A 21132-nucleotide genomic window follows, 5' to 3' on the forward strand; every position below is an offset into this window, starting at 1 on the left:
TCGATAGTGGGTGTCCAAAAGTGGAGAAGTTCTCTTGATGAACAAGGGGAAACGCCTACTAGCATCCAATCACAACATATAGGTATGAGATAAATTGACTGACCTACAGGAATAAGCGTGCTATATCCAAGTTTTAATGGGCCTTGTTTTGCACCAATATGAAGACCAATCTAACACAGCTTAAATAATATGATGATGCTAAAATAATATAAAAAATGGTAATGCAGCACCCAAACAAAATCTCTTCGGAGACCACTGGTCCAGGCTGGTTTAAAAGCACTATATGAGTTTAACAACAAAAATGCAATTAAGCTAGTGTTGTCTCATCTTTTGTTAGAGGCCATTAAAACCTGTTGACTTGCCCTGTGCACCAGTACATAATAAACGCTGTTAAACGACGCTGTACAATTTAGAAATAAACACTACTGCAAAATCAAGTCATCACATTTATTAGGTATTGTTTAGTTAACTTTCTTCTTGCACCCTACAACACAACTGCTTAAATTTTATAGTTTGTATACCAACTTACAAGTGGCTGTTCAACGACTTATTTTCCACACTGGACTAGGCAATAAAAATATTTGCCTGATTACAAATGTTTGTTTTTTTGTTTAGGACCCAGCAGACACAGACCCAATTCTGAGCAAAGCTTCATGGCACCCTTAGATTTCAGCAGCACTTTACCAAAGCAACCTGCAGGTAAACAGAAATTGTGGTTTGTATTCAAAGACCTGACTTTTTGTTGTGCACATCTTAAAGTCATAGTGTGTTCTTAAAGAATTAATTTTCTGTCGCTGTGCTTAGTCAACTCGCACTATATTTATTAAGTGTGTTGTATTGGTTGTAAGGGTTTATTATACTGTTGTATTGCTAAATTATCTTCTCTTACGGTCAAAAAATGTCATGCTAATATGTTGAAACACAAGCAACCAACCTAAGGTGTTCAAAAATCAGCCTTGTTTCGTGATTACCACATAACATGGCTGAGAAGCAGAAAACTTTGTTGAATGAAATCATGATTCATGACATGTTAATGTGACAATGGCATATGGTAATCCATCTTTGCAACAAACACTTTTAATTACAAATTCATGTCAATCAGGAATAAAGTATTAACAGTTATTCCCCTTCCCTGAAGGGACCTAGAAATAAGTTAATTCTCTCAAAGTTGACTCAGCGGTACACCCTAATTCTTATTAATAATTATTGGCCAACAAAAAAAACTGGTGCCAGTAATGTTGCAACTGATTCTGACTAATATTAGTGCCCTGAATTTCAAAAATGCAATCGGTTTATCTCTATCAGGTCTAGTTTTTCTGTTATGCTATATCCACTTTTGAAAAACATACCATATGTAGTTAAACTGGTTTTGAGTATTTTATTAGGAATTAACGTTTTTGCACGCACAAAATTTCCAAGTTAAGTTTAAATCTAACAGATGGAGACTGCTAACAAACAAAACTAACAGAAAAATCAAAAATTGATTTAAAAATGTAGCTTGTCAGGTATATAAACATGCGGTTGTATAAATTTCCGAAATGACTGGCAGAAATGTTATCATGTTTAGTTGACCAACAGTAATTAGCCACGATCACATTGTTCCACCTTCCCTGAAATCTTTCTTTTATTATACTGAAATTTTGTTGGAACCTTTCCACTTGCATTTACCTCTTATTTCCCCTAGGTTTAAAGCAGTGGTTCCCAACCTGGGGTTCGCGGACCCCCAAGGGGTCCGTTAGATGGTTTCAGGGGGTCCGTGGAGGCAAACATTTGTAGCAGCATTAACAACAGTACAATAAGTTCCCAGACCGTTTTTACAGTCCTGTATATAAGTGCAAACTGTTTATCAAACCCTTAGATTAGGAAAACTTGTGATTGTTACCTCCATTGTGACATCACAACAGACATTAACAATAGAATTCTTAGTGCTTTGTTTTAAGTTTTGTACACTAGAAAATTTATCCCTTTTAGTGCATTGACTGCTACACTACTGTAACTTTATTGAGATTAAAGGACTTTGAAGGTTGAAAAAAATTCTGCCCCCAAAAAATGTATAATAACGTAAAATGCAGGAAACGAATATAGACTAAATTACGTTGGGGGTCCGCGGACCGATAAAGTTTGTAAAAGGGGTCCGTGACTACAAAAAGGTTGGGAACCACTGGTTTAAAGGAAGGTGTAGCTGTATACTCGTTTTTGCTTCAACATTTTGCAGTATGCTTATTAACTTAGTAATGTACTGTTTCTAGTAATTTTAGTCCCTTTCTGCTGATTGTTTTCATTGCCGCAAATATTCCAAGCAATCTTTCAAATGTGGAACCCATTTCTTGTCCTAACCCCCCAAGCCACATCGAAGTGTTGCACATTTGATAAAAACTGTTTTTATGTTGTTTTGGGAGGGTATTCACCACTAATGTACCAAAAAATATCTTTATTTATAGAACACATCATAGATGACCTAGTCTGAAAATCTCCCTATAATGCATGTATAGTTAAAAGGTACTACTAGCCTGCACCAACAATATTTAAACAGAACATGAACATAGACTGCATATTTATGCTATAAAACTGACTACACTGTAGGAAATTGATGTGTATAATTTAACAAAACTGTAACAAACACATAATTGCATTTTTGAAGTCTGTAAGTCAAAATGATCACAAATTTTAATTTTGTGAATAACTTGAAAAATTAATCTAATTAAAGAAAACCAGGCTGATTTTTCAAATCAGTGCCCCAAAATTAGTCAAAATCAACTTTAACATTTTCGGAACTAAAAATTCTGTTGGCCAGTGTTGTCTTTAAGAACTTAAAAATAATTCGAACATTTGTTTACTGAAGTAACTGATCCACACAAACTCATGTCGGGACCCGTAGATTAAATGATGTATACAGTAAATCAGTAAATAGAAAATAAAATGGCAGTATACTAAGTTGCACCTTTCTGGCTTTTTCAGATTTTTGGTTTGTCAACAAAAAGACATCAAAAATTGGTAGTGTTGGAGGAACAATAGAAATTGGTGGTTGCCAATTGATCATTCCCCCTGGTGCATTGTGTGAAGATTTAAATATTGAAACCACTTCTATGTATGGGGAAAAAAATCCATCAATGGTAAGATGAAGTTTTTACATCATGAAATAATATATTTTTTAATCTCAGTATTATCGAATATATGTGACTTTTTTGCCCTTTTTCTTTGAGTAGTATGTGAAAAGCAAAAAAAGGTTGCCGTACGATACAGAGAGCAGAAAAATCACATAAGAGTAAGAGAAAAGCCTATTTTTGTCACTCTTAATGTGACATCACCCTTCCAAACAGTAACTGATTAGTGCAGTTGGTACCATGGCTTACAATCGAGATTAGCTATATACAGATGCTCTTCAACATGCCACATATACTCCACATACATTTGTGGTGGTGTAGTACTTTTCTCTTGTAACCTTTGTTCTCATTATTGAAGTCATGTCTGTCTTTAAAGTAGATGTTTGGGCTAATTGGCCACAAAATAAAGTTTGGATGGGTTTGGAAAGCAAAACACAAACGGAAGTCTATTAAATAGGGAAAAGGAAGGGAAAAGAAACACCTCTCTTTTTGTCATTAAGAAGGTAGGGTTACAAAAGCATTGTGCGAATAGGCAGATCCAGTTACAGCTTTAGTGTACAGAATACCGAGTAAGTAAACAGGTTTTATGTTCGGGGCCATTGAAGACAAACTTCAATTTTATAAATCTCATTCTCAGCTTTCAATGTCATTTTTCTGTGCTATAGCTTTTGACACCATTACTGGAATGTAAACCTCATGGGATTGTGTTCCGCAAGATGGTCAAAGTTATTCTTCCCACCTGCTTCAGGGTAAAAACTGAAGTTGGTTATAAGGTGTGTATCGGGTCGTGTTGTATATTTAGTAAAATTTAATAACCCCAAGAATCATTGTTTCAGATCAGAAAATTCAAAGACAACAAATCTAATTTCACAGTTATTGGTGATGGTTCTCTGACAAGTGCAACTAGATCATTCAAATTTGAAGTCAACACTTTTTCATGGTTTGTGAAAATAGACAGGGCATGAACTAGTTATATTTAAATAGTGTGCTGTAGCAATATTTGTATCTCTACATAAGCTGTTGCTGCCAGGCATAATGTATGAACCAGTTTTGCTCTTCAAGCAGTTTTGAATGTAAACAATTGATGTTTCGACGTCCTATGCAACCCATACAAGAGATAATGACATATCTTAAAGGACAAATTTTGTTTTTGTGGCACTGATTTTCTAGCAATGCAGGTGTGTATGAGAGGACTTGTGGGATTACTTTTACCAAAAGTAGTTTTACAACGTACTTCATACCTGCTAATTATACCATAAAAAATCTTTGTTTTTCTGCCACAAGCTTGAGAAACACTAGAGTTATGATGTGTATAGGTTTGATGTTGTGGTCATTGGAATCACAACATTTAGTGCAGCAAAGGAGAAGTCACTTATTGTTGCTGTTGAGCCTCAACAATCTGCTGAATCTTCACAACTTAGTGTAAATCTGCTACTATGTGACAACATTGAATCTACAAAATCTTTGGATAACATTAGAGAAGTGTTGAACAAAACATTTATTCTGGAGTAAGTAATACCAACTCAAAAAGACTTTAAACATTTTTAATACTACTGTTACACAACAAGTCTAAAATTTTTATTACCTATGTTTGTAGAAAATACCAAACAAGCGTTTCGTCCACCAGGTTGCATATTTAACTAATTTGTCGTTTTTTCAAGAACGTTTTTTTGCTGACATTCCACCCACCAGAACAGTAGAGCATCTTCAGAGCAATGAATGATATATTGCGAGCACATATCATTCATTGCTCTGAACCTATGTTTGTTATAAATCATTATAATATTTGGGAGTTAATCATGGTTGATTACATGTCTGTTAACTTGCAGTGAACAGGATGTTTTTGTAAAACTGCAAAATCATCAAGGAACACCTGTTGCAACAATGGACACAGCACCTAACGAGTTCAAAGTTCAGGTCAGGCTGAACTATGTGGTAGAGGGAAATCAGACAAATAACACTGTTAAGGTCAGCGTAACATCCGCTACAACCCACAAAGAGCTTGTTAGCTACTTAATCCCTGTTGACAATCTTGGTAAGTTTGACTATTTACTGTAAAGTGTATTGTTTTTAAAACTTTTGCCAGGGCACAAATTTCAAGGTTGCACTGTAGCTTTTTACACTTTGTTATAGTCTAACACTGTCAGCTTATTGCCTTTAATTTACTGAAAAAAGTTCTGATTTTGTAGATTTGAATTGGTATTCAATGTAATTGTGCAACAGAAAATTATATGTGTGTGAGATATTGATTATTGACTCATTGTGTAAGATGCAAAAGAGAATATGCTGGGGTAACTCCAGTAGTTTTGTAATGTTAGTTTTGTAAATTTTTTACAGTTTTAGCTGCAAGATCTGCCATTGATTATAACACCTCACTGCGAACACTGGCCCAATCAACAGGGGTCATTGGTGAGAAAGTTATTATTTTTCGATTTCACATTTTCTAAATTTTTTTGTTTTGTTGCTTGTTATCTGGCAGGAAGTTAAGTGTTTATTCATGTGTTTGGTTTGACTCAATACACCCAGAGAGTAAACCGCTACAAATGAAACATTGCAGGATATACACGAAAGTGTAGATTAACGCAGACAATTGTGGATTGTGTAAAAATAAGGTTAATCTGTTTGTGATTGTGGGTCCCCTTTCCAATGGAATTTTCAAAGCTGTTAGAAAGTAGATGTGCCATTTCGTTTGTCTAAACGTTTTTTTTTTCTCTTTTCTGTCTAATGCTGGTTTTTAAACTCTTGTTTAGTTAAGAATAAGTTCTTTAAATGTATTTAAATTTGGACAGATGTTACTTATGAGTTCAATTTTGATCCTCTTAAAGTTTGACCTCAAATGACCCAGCGGTTCACAGACAATGCTGACAGTTAAATAATTGTTACCCAACAGTAATTCGTGTGACGTAAAAATGACAAGACCCACACAAATTTTCAGCGGACTTAACTTTGGGTTTTGACCTATACTATGGAAAACACTACTCAAACAGGGTCAAACTTAAAGCAATGTCTAAACCAAACATAAATAGCGAGGGCAACAAATGCGGCAAATATGGGTGCCTTTTACAGATCAGTCACCATCAGTTAATACTCCAACAACCTCAAATCGTTTGCAACATACTTGTCGCATCTGCAGTGAATGTAAAGATTTCAATTCACCTATTCTATGGAGTTGCCAGCAAAAAAAGTCTGCAATGAACCCTCACAGAGGTAACAATATGTTTTATGTAGTTAAAGGTAAAGTAGTTTTTAAGTTTTATTATGGGTCCCCTTCCCTGAAGGGGAAACATATTAATTTTACTCAAAATGTTTTGTTGTTTTTCTTCTCCCCAAAGTTTGTCCAACTTGTTTTTCCATTAAATGTTTGATGGATTTGGCTGAAATTTACACGGATGGTAGATATAGTTGTGTAGATGTGCATCCCACTTTGTTTTTGTTGATAACCCCAGTATTTATCCCACTAGCCCCGTAAAATGGGTTATTTTCTTCCCAAAGTTTGTCCAACTTGTTTTTCCATCAAATATTTGATGGACTTGGATGAAATTTACACAGATGGTAGATATAGTTATGTAGATGTGCATCCCACTTTGTTTTTGTTGATAACTCCAGTATTTACCCCGCTAGCCCCCTAAAATGGGTATTTTTCTTCCCAAAGTTTGTCTGACTCGTTTTTCTATCAAATGTTTGATGGATGTGGCTGAAACTTATACAGATGATAGATAAAGCTATGTAGATGCGCATCCAACTTTGTTTGTCCAAATAACCCAACTATTTACCCTAAAATGGGTGAGTTTGTAAACAGTGTAAGAATTGGCTGAAATTTGGACATCTTGTAGAGTATGCCATTTCTAGTTGTCGATTGTTGTGTTAAACCCTGTAGCCCTAACATTTACCCCACAAGCCCCCAAAGTGTAAAACGTATTTGTATGTTACTGGACACCACAAATGAAAGATTTATGTTACTCAATAGTGTTACAAGGGCAAGCAGTTGTATGTTACTCGTTTGTGACTTTGTGTATTGCTTGGTGAACGTTTTTGTGCCATTGCAGTTAGGGTGTTTTTGCCCTATGACGTCAGAAACAGTAACGGTTGTTGCTCAAAACACCTCTAGTGGTCGACATTTTAAACATTAGCGGATTTGGCTGAAATTTTGCAGTACTATTTATTGAGTCATTGAGGTTTCCTATTTTTTTAGTTTGTGTGTCGGAGCCCTTAGTTACCCTACTAACCCCCTAAAATGGGTCAGTTTTTTAAACAGTGTCGGGATTGGATAAAATTTGGGTAGTATGTGGACTATGCTATTTGTAGGTTTCAATTGATGTGTTTTACCTTGTAGCCCCAACATTTACTCAACAAGCCCCCTAAAATGAATGAACTTTTAAAAAACAGCCTAATTATATGCAATTTTGCAAAGTTTATTAAACATACTAAGTCTTTAAATGTTATGTTTTGCCCTGTAGTACCACAACTTAACCAACTGGTCCCTAAAATGGGTGACTCTTTTGACAATGTTCGAATTGAATGAAAACCGGACAGCTTGTAGAATTTGCTATTCATTTTTTGTTTTAGCCCATTATGCCACTACTTACTCCTTCGTTTCTTTGAAAAGGAACTTTAAATAGGACATACTTCAAACAATACCTGGGGTGAATCTAAATTTATATAGTTTGTGCTCTACAAAGTATTAATATTTAAGCCCAGTGCCGATCACTGCGTTTTACTTTACAACACTAAACTTTCACATGGTTATCTCTTGAAATACATTATCTACAACTTTGCATGTGTGGCGGACCCATGAGTTTCTGCTTGCAGAAACAACTAAGGTTATAAAAGACAGTAGATGGTATGGGACCCAATATAAAATAAGCAGAGGAAATATATCAATGTTTTGAAATAGGTTCTAGTGTATATGTAAGGGCAATATGTGCTTAGCCACCCTTCTAGTTTTGTTTAGGGTAACAGGTTAATACCTTAGTATTGCTTACAGGTGTATCTGTCAGTTACTGCCTGAGCGACGAACCTTTTGCTAGAGGTTCACTGGGAACAAATTTATTTTAGTAAGTTGCTTTTGATTCAACCAAGTGTGTTTCATCTTATGACAAAACTTTTAAGAAAAGAAAACATAAGCTGTTTAATCTTTTCAACTGCATTCAGCTATGATTGTGCAAAGCTGTTGTTTGTCAAAAACAATGGGCAGAAATGCTGTAAATAGAAATGTTGAAGAAAATTTAAACAATTGGTGCTGATGTGCGCATAGTCAATCCCTGAATGCATCACTCCAGTGCCCTTATTAAATGCTGAATAATACCAGTAAGCCTCAGTTAAACCAGAGTTAATGTGGATCTTCGCCTAACTGGGACAAAACTTGAGGTCCAAACGATTTGTAATGTGGTAAGGCTTTAACATCGGTTAATCTGGATTTTCTCCTATTAGGGATACATTTTTGGTCTAAACGGTTCCAGATGAACCAGGGTTTGCTGTATTATAATTGTTAAACTTACAAACCACCAAAGAGGAAAACACTCTTTTCACTCAGTTTATTTTATGAAGTTGGAACATCATAACCACCATTTATTTCAGTTGCAAAAGCAAAGAAAAAAAATTGTACTGTGCCAAGAAAATGCTCAAGCATGTTTATCCATGGGTGGAAAAAGAAGTAGAAATAATTCTGAAATGTCAAGATCTTAAAGACACATCTAAAATGCTGCGGTATATAGCATCAGATGACGGACATAAAGTATAAATGTTGACACACCACAGAACAAGCAGACAAATAATTTAGATTGTTTTTAAATTTTTCCAGGACTATGCTATTCTCATCACAGAAATTTGTGAAGGAACAGTTGAACAGGTATTTATGGGTCCCCTTCCGTGAAGGGGACACATATTGTTTTTGTTCGTATTTTTTTTTCTTTTTTCTGTCTAACGCTGGTTTGTGAGATGTGTTTGGTCAAGAAAGAGTGTTTTAAATTTATTCAAATTCACAGAGATGTTAGTTAATAATCCAAATTTGATCCTGATCCTCTAGAAGTTTGACCCGAATGACCCAGCGGTTCACCCACAGGCCCCAGAAATGCAAAAATTTTAACGCTGGTTTTTATCGCTCGTGTGGTGAAGAAGGAGTGCTTCAAATTTATTCAAATTTGGACATATGTTAGTTATCAATCTGAACTTAGCAGAAGATTGCTGCCACATTTGTTTAGATGACATGGTTTTCAACTCATTTAATACTACATACATGGTAGACAGGTATATAAAGGTATCCATTTTAACTTTTGCCTCCACATAGTGGCTTGCGTACTAGCATTTAAAATGCATAAAAACAACTTTTGTTTATAATGGTCATGTCAGATATAACCATGTAGGCAAAACGTAACAATGACGATTTTTTTTCAATATGTATATATTTATGTGTGTGTGTGTGTGTGCATGTGAAAATTCATTGAAACATTGAATGGCAATGAATATAAAAATCAACCCTTCTAGATCTATTTTGTTGTTATATAGTACATTCAATCTATGCCCAACTATGACTGGCAAAAGGAGAAAAAGAAAGAAATATCAAGGATACATATAAACTTGGATGATTTGAATAGAGCTTCTGGTGATAATGAGGAAAATTTCTTGGAGTATTTTGACATAAAGCCTCATGCCATTCTGTGTCAAATGGTGGAGGCTGTTTCTCAACTTCATAAACATGGCATTGGTATGGTATATTTGTTACAATGTGGCCTACATATTTACCTATTACCTACATATTTTTGTTTATACTGTTTATTGTTAAGCTCATCGTGACCTCAAACCATCCAATTTCTTTCTAAAAAAAAAAAAAACTGGAACTGTAGTTAAAGTTGGAGATTTTGGTCTAGCCCGTGACATGTCCGACTTAGACAAGTCAACTTATGTTGCTGGTACAAAGCGCTTTATGTCCACAGAGTGTGCCAATCACCTAGGTAAACGCAGGAAACTGAATGAATTGGTAAGCTTTTGAGTGTTTGTACAAGTCTTACATCTAGTTTATTGACATATTTTAGGACAAATTCTTTCGTAGGTTTATATTACGTCAACAGGCGATATGGCCAATATTTTATAATATTACATATTTATGATCAAGAAAAAGTGCTACAACTTTTTTTAAATTTACACACATGTTTGTTAGATATCAGAAGATGATCCTCCTAGAGCAAGGGTTTTCAAACTTTTTTGGTCTGTGGCCCAAATGTCTAGTTAATAGCGATCATGCCTCACCACTTGCTGTAAGTTTGGGCACAAGCAGTGTCTATAAAAATGTAACTAAAAAAACAGGTGAAATGGTTTCTAGCAATTTATTTTTAATGAGGTACATGCTCCAGAAATTTGGCTACAAGATTCGGAATTCTTGGTTTTGTTGATGACACACCGAATATCTTGCTCAACTTCAAGAAGGTTATGCTGCTTGGACTTCATATTTACAAGTGGTGAAAAGGCAGATACACATAGCCACCATTATTAGGAGACAATGTCCTTTCTTGCTAAATGATATCTACAGTATAACAAAACAGTAGAATCTGTTCAACTGGCTCTGTGGCCTATTGAAAATGTCTTGGTGGCTTATTACTGATACATGGCCCACAGTTTGGGAACCACTGTCCTAAAGTTTGACTATGTGTGAGCGAGCAGTTCACCAACAGAACCCCCTCCACAAAGTTGAATCATACCTTTTGAAGCATTTTGTCATTTTTACTTCGATTCACCTTTTTTTTACTCCTTTAAATCAGAAACCCCACTGTTTTTTTGTGTGTGTTTGGATTATGATAGGGAATGACCTGTGCCATATGCATAATTGGTGGCAGGGCAATGAGAATAAGGCTTTTATGTTTTGTTATGTATACCTTTGCTGCACAATGCTTCATCGATTTTTAATGTTTCTAATACTGTTGGGGTAGTTTTAATGGGTCTCCTTCTCTGAAGGGAACACATATTGTTTTTGTTAGTTTCTTTTTTTCAGTCTGGTTTGTTATACGTGCTTGGTCAAGAAAGAGTGCTTCAAATTTGGACAGATGTTAGTTATTGATCCAAATTTGATTCGTTTGACCCCGAATAATTCAGTGGTTAACCCAGAGGCCCCCAAAATGCTTTTTTTAACGGCTGTACTGACTGAAGTACATAATCTGGGAGTTTCATGCTTTGTTAGTTGGTGCAATGTAAGGTATACTAAAGAGTTTTGGAACTTTTTATTGGATTTACCCCAAAATAATAAGTTTTAGTTTTAGGCCAGAATCTTTTTTTAAACCTTGTTGAACAACATAGAGGCGAAAACATTACCTTAACTGCAAAAAAGATGCAAAAAGAATATGGACAAACACTTTTAAAGTTGAGTTAATGCCTTAAACACACATGTGGGGACCCATTCCTTTTTGCTTGCAAAAACATTCATATGTGTAGATCAAATAATGTGTATAGTGAACTGGTCAATAGAACATATAAAATGGAATCAAAAGCCACTTTTCTAGTTCTAATTATTATATATATTTAACACTGTGTCGATTACTGTGTTTCACTATAAAGCCCAAGTTTATCCCATGCTATTTTTATATAAGGCATCTGGTGTGGCATATCTGGACCTAAACAAAATAGTGTAGTGAAAAAAGCAGCATGTTAAAAGCCACTTTTAGAGATACTTATACAATATTTATTCTGAACTTCAATTTTATAGTCCCTTCTCCCATCGGACATATTTTCATTGGGTTTGTCATTTTATTACATTTTGACGATTGGCAAACATCCATTTGGTGATGAACCAGTTGATCAGGAATATGGAATCAAACGCATGGGAAAAAAAGCACCCCCTCCTGACTTCAGTGCATTATTTACAGGTATTTTTGCAAGTGTTATAACTGGTGTTTTTGTACTAGAATATATCTGGGTTTAGCTTGTGTAAGATGCAAATGAAAAAAAAGATAATTTGTTGGGGTTTTCTGAAAACTGGTTCCATTTATAACATGTATGTCCTGATTTAATATAGGATGTTTCTTTTCAGCAATTGCATCTGGTTAACACCTGACCATTTTACAATGGGAAATGTTTTCAATTTGAAAATGTCTGTTACATTTGTAGTTGTATCGCTCTGTTAAGGATAATGGTTGTTACATTTGGCTTACTATTTTGTTTTGATATGTAAAGTATTTCAGTTTTGTTTCATTTTGCATAAAAAAGCTTGTTGAATGAAACTTTGTGTATGTAAAACCAAACATGTTATGTTACTTAAAACTAAGATCCTAAAGAGTATGCTACAAGGTCATTAAGTGGTCCTGTTATCCCACAACACTGCTAAAGTATATTGCAGGTCAATTTAAATGTGTTTGTAATAATGTTTAGGTTTTCTGCCAGAGGTATAAAAAAATAGCTTGACTTGTGGAAAGATATGGTTCTCAAAATTTACAGATATAATGTTTTGTGTAAATAAGAAAACCCAATCAAAATTAAGTGCTAAATGTGTATTGTATCTGCATCACCAAATTCATTTAAAAGTTGCGTGAAAAACACTTGTGTTCAACTAAAAACAGATGTTACACAAACCATCTATTTCAGATGATGATTTATCTTCAAACAATGAATTATCATCTGAAGAGCAAGTCAATGCATGTTTGTTGATTCGATGGATGGTGCAGAAGGATCCCAACAAGCGGCCAGATATTGATCAGGTCAAATCCCATCCCATGTTTTGGGATCATATTGAGAAAGTTCGATTGATTCAGGTAAGCAAAACCTGTCTCCAGTAACAAGATTTGTTGTTTAGTGTAAAATGTTGAACTGCAAACATTTTGTTATGTATATCATGTTTAAATTTAGGGTTTTAATTTTTAAAGGGTGTATCTCAAGTTTTTACCTGATTATTTTATTGTAAGCTGTGGCGTATAAAGATTTTACGCTGCAGTTTGTGTGCCTTAAAATTGACAGAGGCCTACATTTTAAAGTCAGGTCGAGGTTATTTTGACACCCTGTGTTTCAAATTAATTAATTTCAACATTTTTCCATTTTGTAATTAGGGACGACTTTCAATTGTAAGTACTTTTTTCCCACTTTAGACTGTAGCAGATAGAATCCACAAACCAAGCCAAAAAATTGCCGAACGAAAAGCACAGGCTGATATAGCATCACAAGTTGTGAGTATCAAGCGTTGACTAGAATTAATCACTATAATCCAATAAAAAAAACATGTCATCAACTAACACTGTTGTAATGAAAAATACTTATGGCAGCAATCAAAAGAGAATCATTTAAAACTCAATCGGGAAGATATTCATTACTCCCAGTCCAATGCTTCCGCCACAGGGATTTTGGCTTCAAGGCTTGTGAGTGAACCAGAACAGTTTGAAAAGGTAATATAACTCACTCTTGTTCTGAAGTGGAGACACACTTTCTGTTGTTTTTTTGTGCACTTTTGCATTAAATATTTTTTTAAGTTTGTGTCATTATGGGTCCCCTTCCCTGAAGGGGACACATATTGATTTTACTCAAAATGTTTGTTTTTTTTCTTATTTTTTCTTCTACCCAAAGTTTGTCCGACTCGTTTTTCCATCAAATCCTTGATGGATTTGGATGAAATTTACACAGATGGTAGATGTAGTTATGTACATGTGCATCCCACTTTGTTTTTGTTGATAACCCCAGTATTTACCCCGCTAGCCCCCTAAAATTGGTATTTTTTCCCCAAAGTTTGTCTGACTCGTTTTTCCATCAAATGTTTGATGGATTTGGCTGAAATTTACACAGATGGTAGATGTAGATATGCATCCCACTTTGTTTTTGTTGATAACCCCAGTATTTACCCCACTCGCCCCCTAAAATGGGTGTTTTTACCCCGAAGTTTGTCCGACTCGTTTTTCCATCAAATGTTTGATGGATTTGGCTGAATTTACACAGATGGTAGATATAGTTATGTAGATGTGCATCCCACTTTGTTTTGTTGATAACCCCGTTATTTACCCCGTTAGCCCCCTAAAATGGGTGAGTTTTTAAACAGTGTCAGAATTGGCTGAAATTTGGATTTCTTGTATAGTATGCCATTTATATGTGTCGATTGTTGTGTTCAACCCTGTAGTCCTAACATTTACCCCACAAGCCCCTAAAGTGTAAAACGTATTTGTATGTTACTGGTCACCACAAACGAAAGATTTCTTTGGAGCAATAGTGTTACAAGGGCAACCAGTTGTATGTTGCTCATTGGTGGGTTACTTGGTGGTGGTTTTTGCGCCATGGCAGTTAGGGGCTTGTTAACAGCCCTATTACGTCAGAAACATTAACGGTTGTTGCTTAAAACACCTCTAGTGGTCAAATTTTAAACATTGGCGGATTAGGCTTAAATTTTGCAGTACTATTTATTGAGTCATTGTGGTTTTTACATATTTTTTAGTTTGTGTGTCGAACCCAATTAGGTTCTCTACTAGCCCCCTAAAATGGGTCAGTTTTTAAAAAGGTTAAATAGGACATACTTCAAACAATATCTGGGGTGAATCTAATTTTATAGCTTGTATTCATAGTATTATTATTTAAGCCCAGTGCCGATCACTGTGTTTTACCTTACATCACCCGACTTTCTCATGGTTATAGAAACGACTAAAGTTATAAAAGACGATGGCTAATATGGGACCCAATACAAAATAAGCATAGGAAATATATTTATGTTTTAAGATAGGTTATAGTGTATATGCAAGGGCAATATGTGCTAAGCCACCCTTCTAGTTTTATAATGTAAACTTAGCCTGGTTAAGGAAAGATTAGATTTTATGTTGCACTTGACCAGATTCAAAAGTTTCTGTAAATATTTGGAGTAGTCTTGGGCATGTTAATGGTTATGTAGATGTGCATCACACTTTGTTTGTGTTGATAACCCCAGTATTTACCCCGCTAGCCCCTAAAATGTTTCTCCACCAAAAGTTTGTCCAACTCGTTTTGTCATCAGATGTTTAATGGATTTGGATGAAACTTAAACATATGGTAGATATAGTTATGTAGATGTGCAGGTTTTTTAAACAGTGTTGAAATTGACTGAAATTTTGATAGCTTGTAGAGTATGCCATTTTAGAGGTGTCGATTGTTGTGTTCAACCCTGTAGCCCCAACATTTACCCCACTAGCCCAAAAGTATAAAATGTATATGTATGATACTGGGCACCACAAACGAAAGATTTCTGTGTTACAAGGACAATCAGTCGTATGTTACATGTGTTTGTGGCTTGCTTGGTGGACATTTTTGCGCCTTGGCAATTGGAGGTTGTTAACCGGCCTACGACATCAGAAGCATTAACGGTAGTTGTTAAAAAACACCTCTAGTGGTCAACATTTTAAACATTGGCGGATTGGACTTAAATTTCGCAGTACTATTGATTGAGTCATTGTGGTTTCATAAATGAAAATGGACAGTTTGTAGAATTTGCCATTCATAGGTATCTATTTTTGTGTTTTAACCCATTATACCACTATTTCTTTTCTTTAAAAAAGAACGTTAAATAGGACATACTTTAAACAATATCTGGGGTGAATCTAATTTTATAGTTTGTATTCTACATAGTATTATTATTTAAGCCCAGTGCCGATCACTGTGTTTTACCTTACAACAGCTTTCTCATGGTTATTTACTGAAATGCATTATTTTTAACTTTACATGTGTACACCAGTTTCTGTCTGCAGAAATGACGTAGGTTATAAAAGACGATGGCTAATATGGGACCCAATACAAAATAAGCATAGGAAATATATTAATGCTTTAAAATAGATTATAGTGTATGTGCAACAACAAAATATGCTAAGCCAACCTTCTAGTTAAAATTTTAAAATTTGTATCAAAGATCAGGGGTCGGAAACCTTTTTTGTACTGCAGCCCGGTTTGAAACTGAAATTTTTATCACAGACCATTATTTAAAAACTACAAATGTTCAGCACTGAAAACTAATTACAGTTATTACAACTTTGATATAATGTGAACCTGCAGAAATTTTTCTGCAGCCCGGTAACGAACCCCTCGCAGAGGTCACTGCTATAGATCACATTTTTAGCTTGTCTTAAACAGCTAATTTATTTCGTGTTTATTGTTGCCTATTGAGTGAGGATCTATCGTAAAGTTGTTAAACATGGGGTAATTTTTTGTCACTCGAATTAAAGTTTGAAACATATAGCAGATCAGGCTGTTACAATTTGATTTTTTTTCATCATGAGACCACATTTTTCAATGCCAGTTAAATGCGAATTGGGTAATACATGCCATATTAAAACATTGTACACATACAAATGTTGCATATGCAATGGAAACCCAGCACAAGCTACCCTTTACATTTTTTTCGGGGTGTGCAGCTTTGTTATCTCAAACAGGTTGGCAGTATTCCAGATCAGGCAACTTGCTCCAATGTCCTTCAACAAAGCTTGGAACCTTCTTCTCAAGAGAACCCTGATGCCACCCTTGAAGATGATGTTGATCAAAGAATATCAAATATGGAGTGTTTGCATAAAGATTTTAAGGATTATGCAACATCTTTTACAACTGTAGAGGAACTAGAAAGCATTGAGGATAAACTGGATGTCACAAAAGACACCATAGAGGAAATTTATGCTGTTTTCAAATTGCCTACAAAATCCATGAACGATTTGGCTCGTCACATGAGAAATAAGGTTGTAAATTTATAATATTAAGTTATTATGATTCCCCTTCCATTAAGGAGACACATTTTTTTGTCTATCTGGTACTGGTTTGTTCCACCAATTTGGTAAAGAATGAATGTATCAAACTTATGCACATGTTACTTAGTTATCTAAAGTTTAACCCCAGTTCACCAACATGTCTCTGAACAGTTTGTTTTTTAACAACTGTATTCACTAAAGTATGTAATCTGGGAGTTTCATACTTTGTTGGTTGGTGCATTTTATTGTCTTTTAAAGCATTTGTAACTTTTAGATAGATTCACCTATCTTTTTACCCTTAAATATTTCTTTTTTTGGTTTATGTTTCTTTATAGTAAGGAATGTGCCATTGTGCCTTTGCTAGACACTCTGTACCCAAGTGTGAATGGGATTTGTAGGTTTCGATTGATGTGTTTTATCTTGTAGCCCCAACATTTACTCAACTAGCCCTGTAAAATAAGTGATTTTTTAAAAAAAAACCTAATTATATGAAATTTGCAAAGTTTATTGAACATACTACTTGAAGTCCTCAGTTGTTTGCCCTGTAGCACCACAATTTAACCAACTGGTTCCTAAAATGGGTGACCCTTATAACAATATTCAAATTGAACGAAAATGAGACCGCTTGTATAATTTGCTATTCATAGGTGTCTATTTTTTGTTTTACCCCATTATGCCATTATTTACTTCTTCTTTTCTTTAAAAAGAATACGACATTCTTCAAACAATATCTGGGGTAAATCTAATTCGTATAGTTTGTACTCTACATAGTAATATTATTTAAGCCCAGTGCTGATCATTGTGTATTACCTAGGAAAACCTTGCCTTCTCATGGTTATCTTTAGAAATGCATTAAATAAAGGATTTCAAATAGCTGTACCTTATTTGATCAAAGCAGATTATATATTTTTTAATGTACATAAATTCCTTTGGATTCAAGCATTTTTGCCTGAAAACAGAATTTTATTAATACAGCAGACACATCACTGTAAAGAATTATTATGGATCCCCTTCCCTGAAGGGGACGCATCTTGATTTCACTCAGTTTTTTTCTTTTTTCTCCAGTGAAGTTTGTCCATGCACTTTTGGCATGAAATCTTTGATGAATTTGGATGAAACTTTCACAGATGGTAGATATATATATGCAGATGTGCCATTTGCTTTGTTTGACTTGATAACCCCAGTATTTACCCCGCTAGACCCCAAAGTGTAAAACGTTTTTGGATGTTGGTGCGCACCACAAACGAAAAATTTCTGTAGTGTAATAGTATACTAAAGACACCTGTACATGTGTTTGTGCATTACTTAGTGGACGTTTTTGCACATGCCAGTCAGAGGGGTGTTAACAGCCTTATGACGTCAGAAGTGTTGACGAATGTTGTCAATAACACATCTAGTTTTTGGAATCTTAAACATTGTTCGATTTGGTTAAAATTTCACATAACTGTTAATTGGGTCATCGTGGTTTCATATTTTACACTTTTGGGTGTTAAACCCCATCAGTTACCCCACTGACCCCCTAAAATGGGTGAGTTTTTTTAACGGTGTCAGAATTTAGTGAAATTTGAAATACTTGCAGAATTTGTCATTTATAGGTGTCAATTGTTTTATTTAACCCTGTAACCCCAATATTTACCCCTCTAGCCCCTTAAAAAGGATAATTTTTTTAACATTGTCAGAATTTGATGAAATTTGGACAGCTTATAGAGTGTGCTATTTATAGTTGTTGTTTGCTATGTTCAACCCTGTTGCCCCAACATTTACCCCACTAGCCCCCCAAAATGGGTCCATTTTTTAAACAATGTCAGAACTGAATGAAATTTACATAGCTTGTAGAGTGTGCCATTTATAGGTGTCGAATGTTGTGTTCAACCCTGTTGCCCCAATATTTACCCCACTAGCCCCCCAAAATTTTTTAAACAATGTCTGAATTGAATGAAATTGGGACAGTTTGTAGAGTGCACCATTTGTAGGTGTTGGTGTTCTGTTAAACTCTGTAGTACCTATCATTTACTCCACTAGACTCCTAGAGTCATGTACAAATCACCATTAATAGGAGCTGATTGTTGTGTTTTAGCCTATTTTCTCACTATTTAACACTTTTTTTCTCAGATAGTCATAAAATAGAAAAACCTTCAAAAAGGTATGAATGGAATGAATTTAAATGGTCTTTACTTCATAAATCATATTTATTTAGGCACAGTACTGATCACTGTGTCTGATGATACAATGCCAAACTTTCTCATTGTAATCTCTTGAAATGCATTATTTATAACTTTGCATGTGTGGGGACCCATGAGTTTCTGCTTGCGGAAACAACCAAGGTTATAAGAGACAGTGGCTGATATGGGACCCAATATAAAATAAGTGTTATATGTTAAGAAATAGGTCACAGTGTATGTGCAATGGCAATATGTGCTAAGCCACCCTTCTAGTTTTATGTACCTTTGTAATAATTTCTTTTTGTTTAGTCTGACCACAGATTTGAGTACACCACAGAAAATGCCAAACAAATTGGAATGGGGGAGAATGGCATGGACTGGAAAAAGTTTTATGATGTCTTCACCAAGAGAGTCCCTCACTTCCTTGCCCACCTTTACCATGTGTTTTGGGATGATGAGAAACTGACGGATTTTAGAAAGGTTAGATTTTTTTGGAAAATACTATAATTCATGTATTAATTTTCTACTCCCAATAACGTTTTTTGTCATTACAAAGGGCAGAAAAGACCAAAAATTTTTATTTGCTGTTGTGTCACAGAGTAGTAACAACATTTTCGTTTGTTTTTGTAGGAGATGGAAGACAAAAAAAGGGACTAACTTCCATGATTTTTTTGAATAAATTATGCAAAATTCAGTTACAGGATATGCCAAAATATGTGCATTTGTTTTTTATGTGATGTAAAGTTTTGTGCTGGTACTTATTCCAGTCTTGTTAAAAGTGTTTTTAGCAATTGTTTAGGTTATGGTTCAAAATACTGCAAAGGTTTACTGTTTTATGTTTTGAATTGAGCAATTGTCTTTTGAGTGAAATTGCCTTGTAATTTATCCATTTCATAGTTTGATTTACTTTCATTTTTGTTTATGTGCTCATGATGTTTTGCTTCCAAAGTGCTATGTGAACACTGCTCCACTATTATGCAAAAAAATTCTTCATCACTAAAAAATTTTAAACAAACTATGCTTATCAATTTTAATTTTTTGTGATTTTTTCTATTTAGTTTTTTATGTACAAAATATACTCAAAGAGAGCGGCAGACGATCAGCGTCAGACATTACACTTAGTTTTTTATGTTTGTACATTCTTGCTTATATCTATGATCAACATTGTAAGTTTTTATATTCTTCGTGCTCATTGTTCTGTTGATTTCAATTTATGCACTTCAAGTACGTTTATGTACTTCCACATCAAGTTCAATTCCACACTGTAAGTGGCCAGAATGTGGGTCCAAAAGGTTCAACGTTTTTTACACTTTGTTTGTAAAACAAATAATTATATTTTGTCTGAGTGTATTTGTATGTAGCCGCTGAGCGGTGCAAATCATGTGAAATAAATTTGATTCAGTTGTACCACTTTTTACGGTCGTTATATACTTAATTAGACTTATGATTCATTAACATGTGATCAGCAGCTAGATAGCAATCAGTACATTAATAAGGAGGATTGCTATTATATAAATACATAATATACCAACATGTAAAAGTTTGAGGGGGATTTTAAAGACATTCATGAATAAATAAACTATTGCTGCCAGGCATATTGTATCAACAAAATTTTAGCTCTTCCAGCAGTTTTTTATTAAAGTATGCCAACTTGTGTTTTCAATTTTTGTCATTACCTTGATGAAGGTGTCTCGTTTGGGACGTCGACTCGTTGGCATACGTTAATAAAAAACTGCTGGAAGAGCTTAAATTTTGTTGATGCATGAATAAGCGTACAACTTTGTCCAGTCCAAAAAATCCGCCCGCATTTTAAAACTAGTCTGCTGAATGGTCATAAAAGTCAAGAAATTTAAAACGGAAATGGGCTTTTACTGTTTCTGCAAAACAAAAAAGTGTTGGTGTACCTGACAACTATAGCATTTCGGGTCTATCTTTTGCTAAAAATAAAGATCAGTCCAGATATGGCCAGAGAAAATATCCTTATAAATTTACTATAGCACATGTTAAGTAAGACTCTTTTTATGAAAAAGTTTGTGACTGCTGAACAAAAAAGGCAAGAACCCATCAGGAAGTCACCACACAGTTTGTGTATGTATTGTTTAACTGATGTAGGAAAAGAAGGGGAGTTACTGGTACAACCTGAAACCGCTTAGCCCAGGGGTGTCCAAAGTGCGGCCCGCGGGCCAAATGCGGCCCCCGGCGACATTTCACGCG

At 34.9% G+C, this 21132-nt stretch overlaps 1 protein-coding gene across 1 annotated transcript; it reads left to right on the forward strand.

Moving 5' to 3' along the window:
• The first annotated feature begins 669 nt into the window (after nucleotides 1-669).
• On the forward strand, nucleotides 670-20328 carry LOC145223988 (uncharacterized). The gene is made up of 20 exons (XM_080090400.1): nucleotides 670-699; nucleotides 2959-3113; nucleotides 3770-3877; nucleotides 3941-4044; nucleotides 4421-4612; nucleotides 4934-5139; nucleotides 5442-5513; nucleotides 6171-6311; nucleotides 8089-8158; nucleotides 8682-8838; nucleotides 8905-8952; nucleotides 9609-9807; nucleotides 9887-10080; nucleotides 11797-11956; nucleotides 12672-12838; nucleotides 13169-13246; nucleotides 13343-13462; nucleotides 16451-16747; nucleotides 19228-19398; nucleotides 19549-20328. Exons 2-20 carry the CDS (start codon nucleotides 3087-3089, stop codon nucleotides 19573-19575), a joined length of 2538 nt encoding a protein of 845 aa, XP_079946526.1. The 5' UTR covers nucleotides 670-699; nucleotides 2959-3086; the 3' UTR covers nucleotides 19576-20328.
• Nucleotides 20329-21132: the final 804 nt, after the last annotated feature.

Source organism: Phallusia mammillata, chromosome 4 (assembly GCF_965637545.1).
Source record: "Phallusia mammillata chromosome 4, kaPhaMamm4.hap1.1, whole genome shotgun sequence".
Lineage (NCBI taxonomy): Eukaryota > Metazoa > Chordata > Ascidiacea > Phlebobranchia > Ascidiidae > Phallusia > Phallusia mammillata.

What these genes read in the sequence shown, in the direction of transcription:
- LOC145223988 (XM_080090400.1), top strand. Translation starts at nt 3,087, where the DNA reads ATGTATGGGGAAAAAAATCCATCAATG. An exon ending in GCAGGAAACTGAATGAATTG is followed by an intron (nt 10,081 to 11,796) that starts GTAAGCTTTTGA and finishes TCAATTTTATAG; the next exon opens with TCCCTTCTCCCATCGGACAT. An exon ending in AACCAGAACAGTTTGAAAAG is followed by an intron (nt 13,463 to 16,450) that starts GTAATATAACTC and finishes TATCTCAAACAG; the next exon opens with GTTGGCAGTATTCCAGATCA.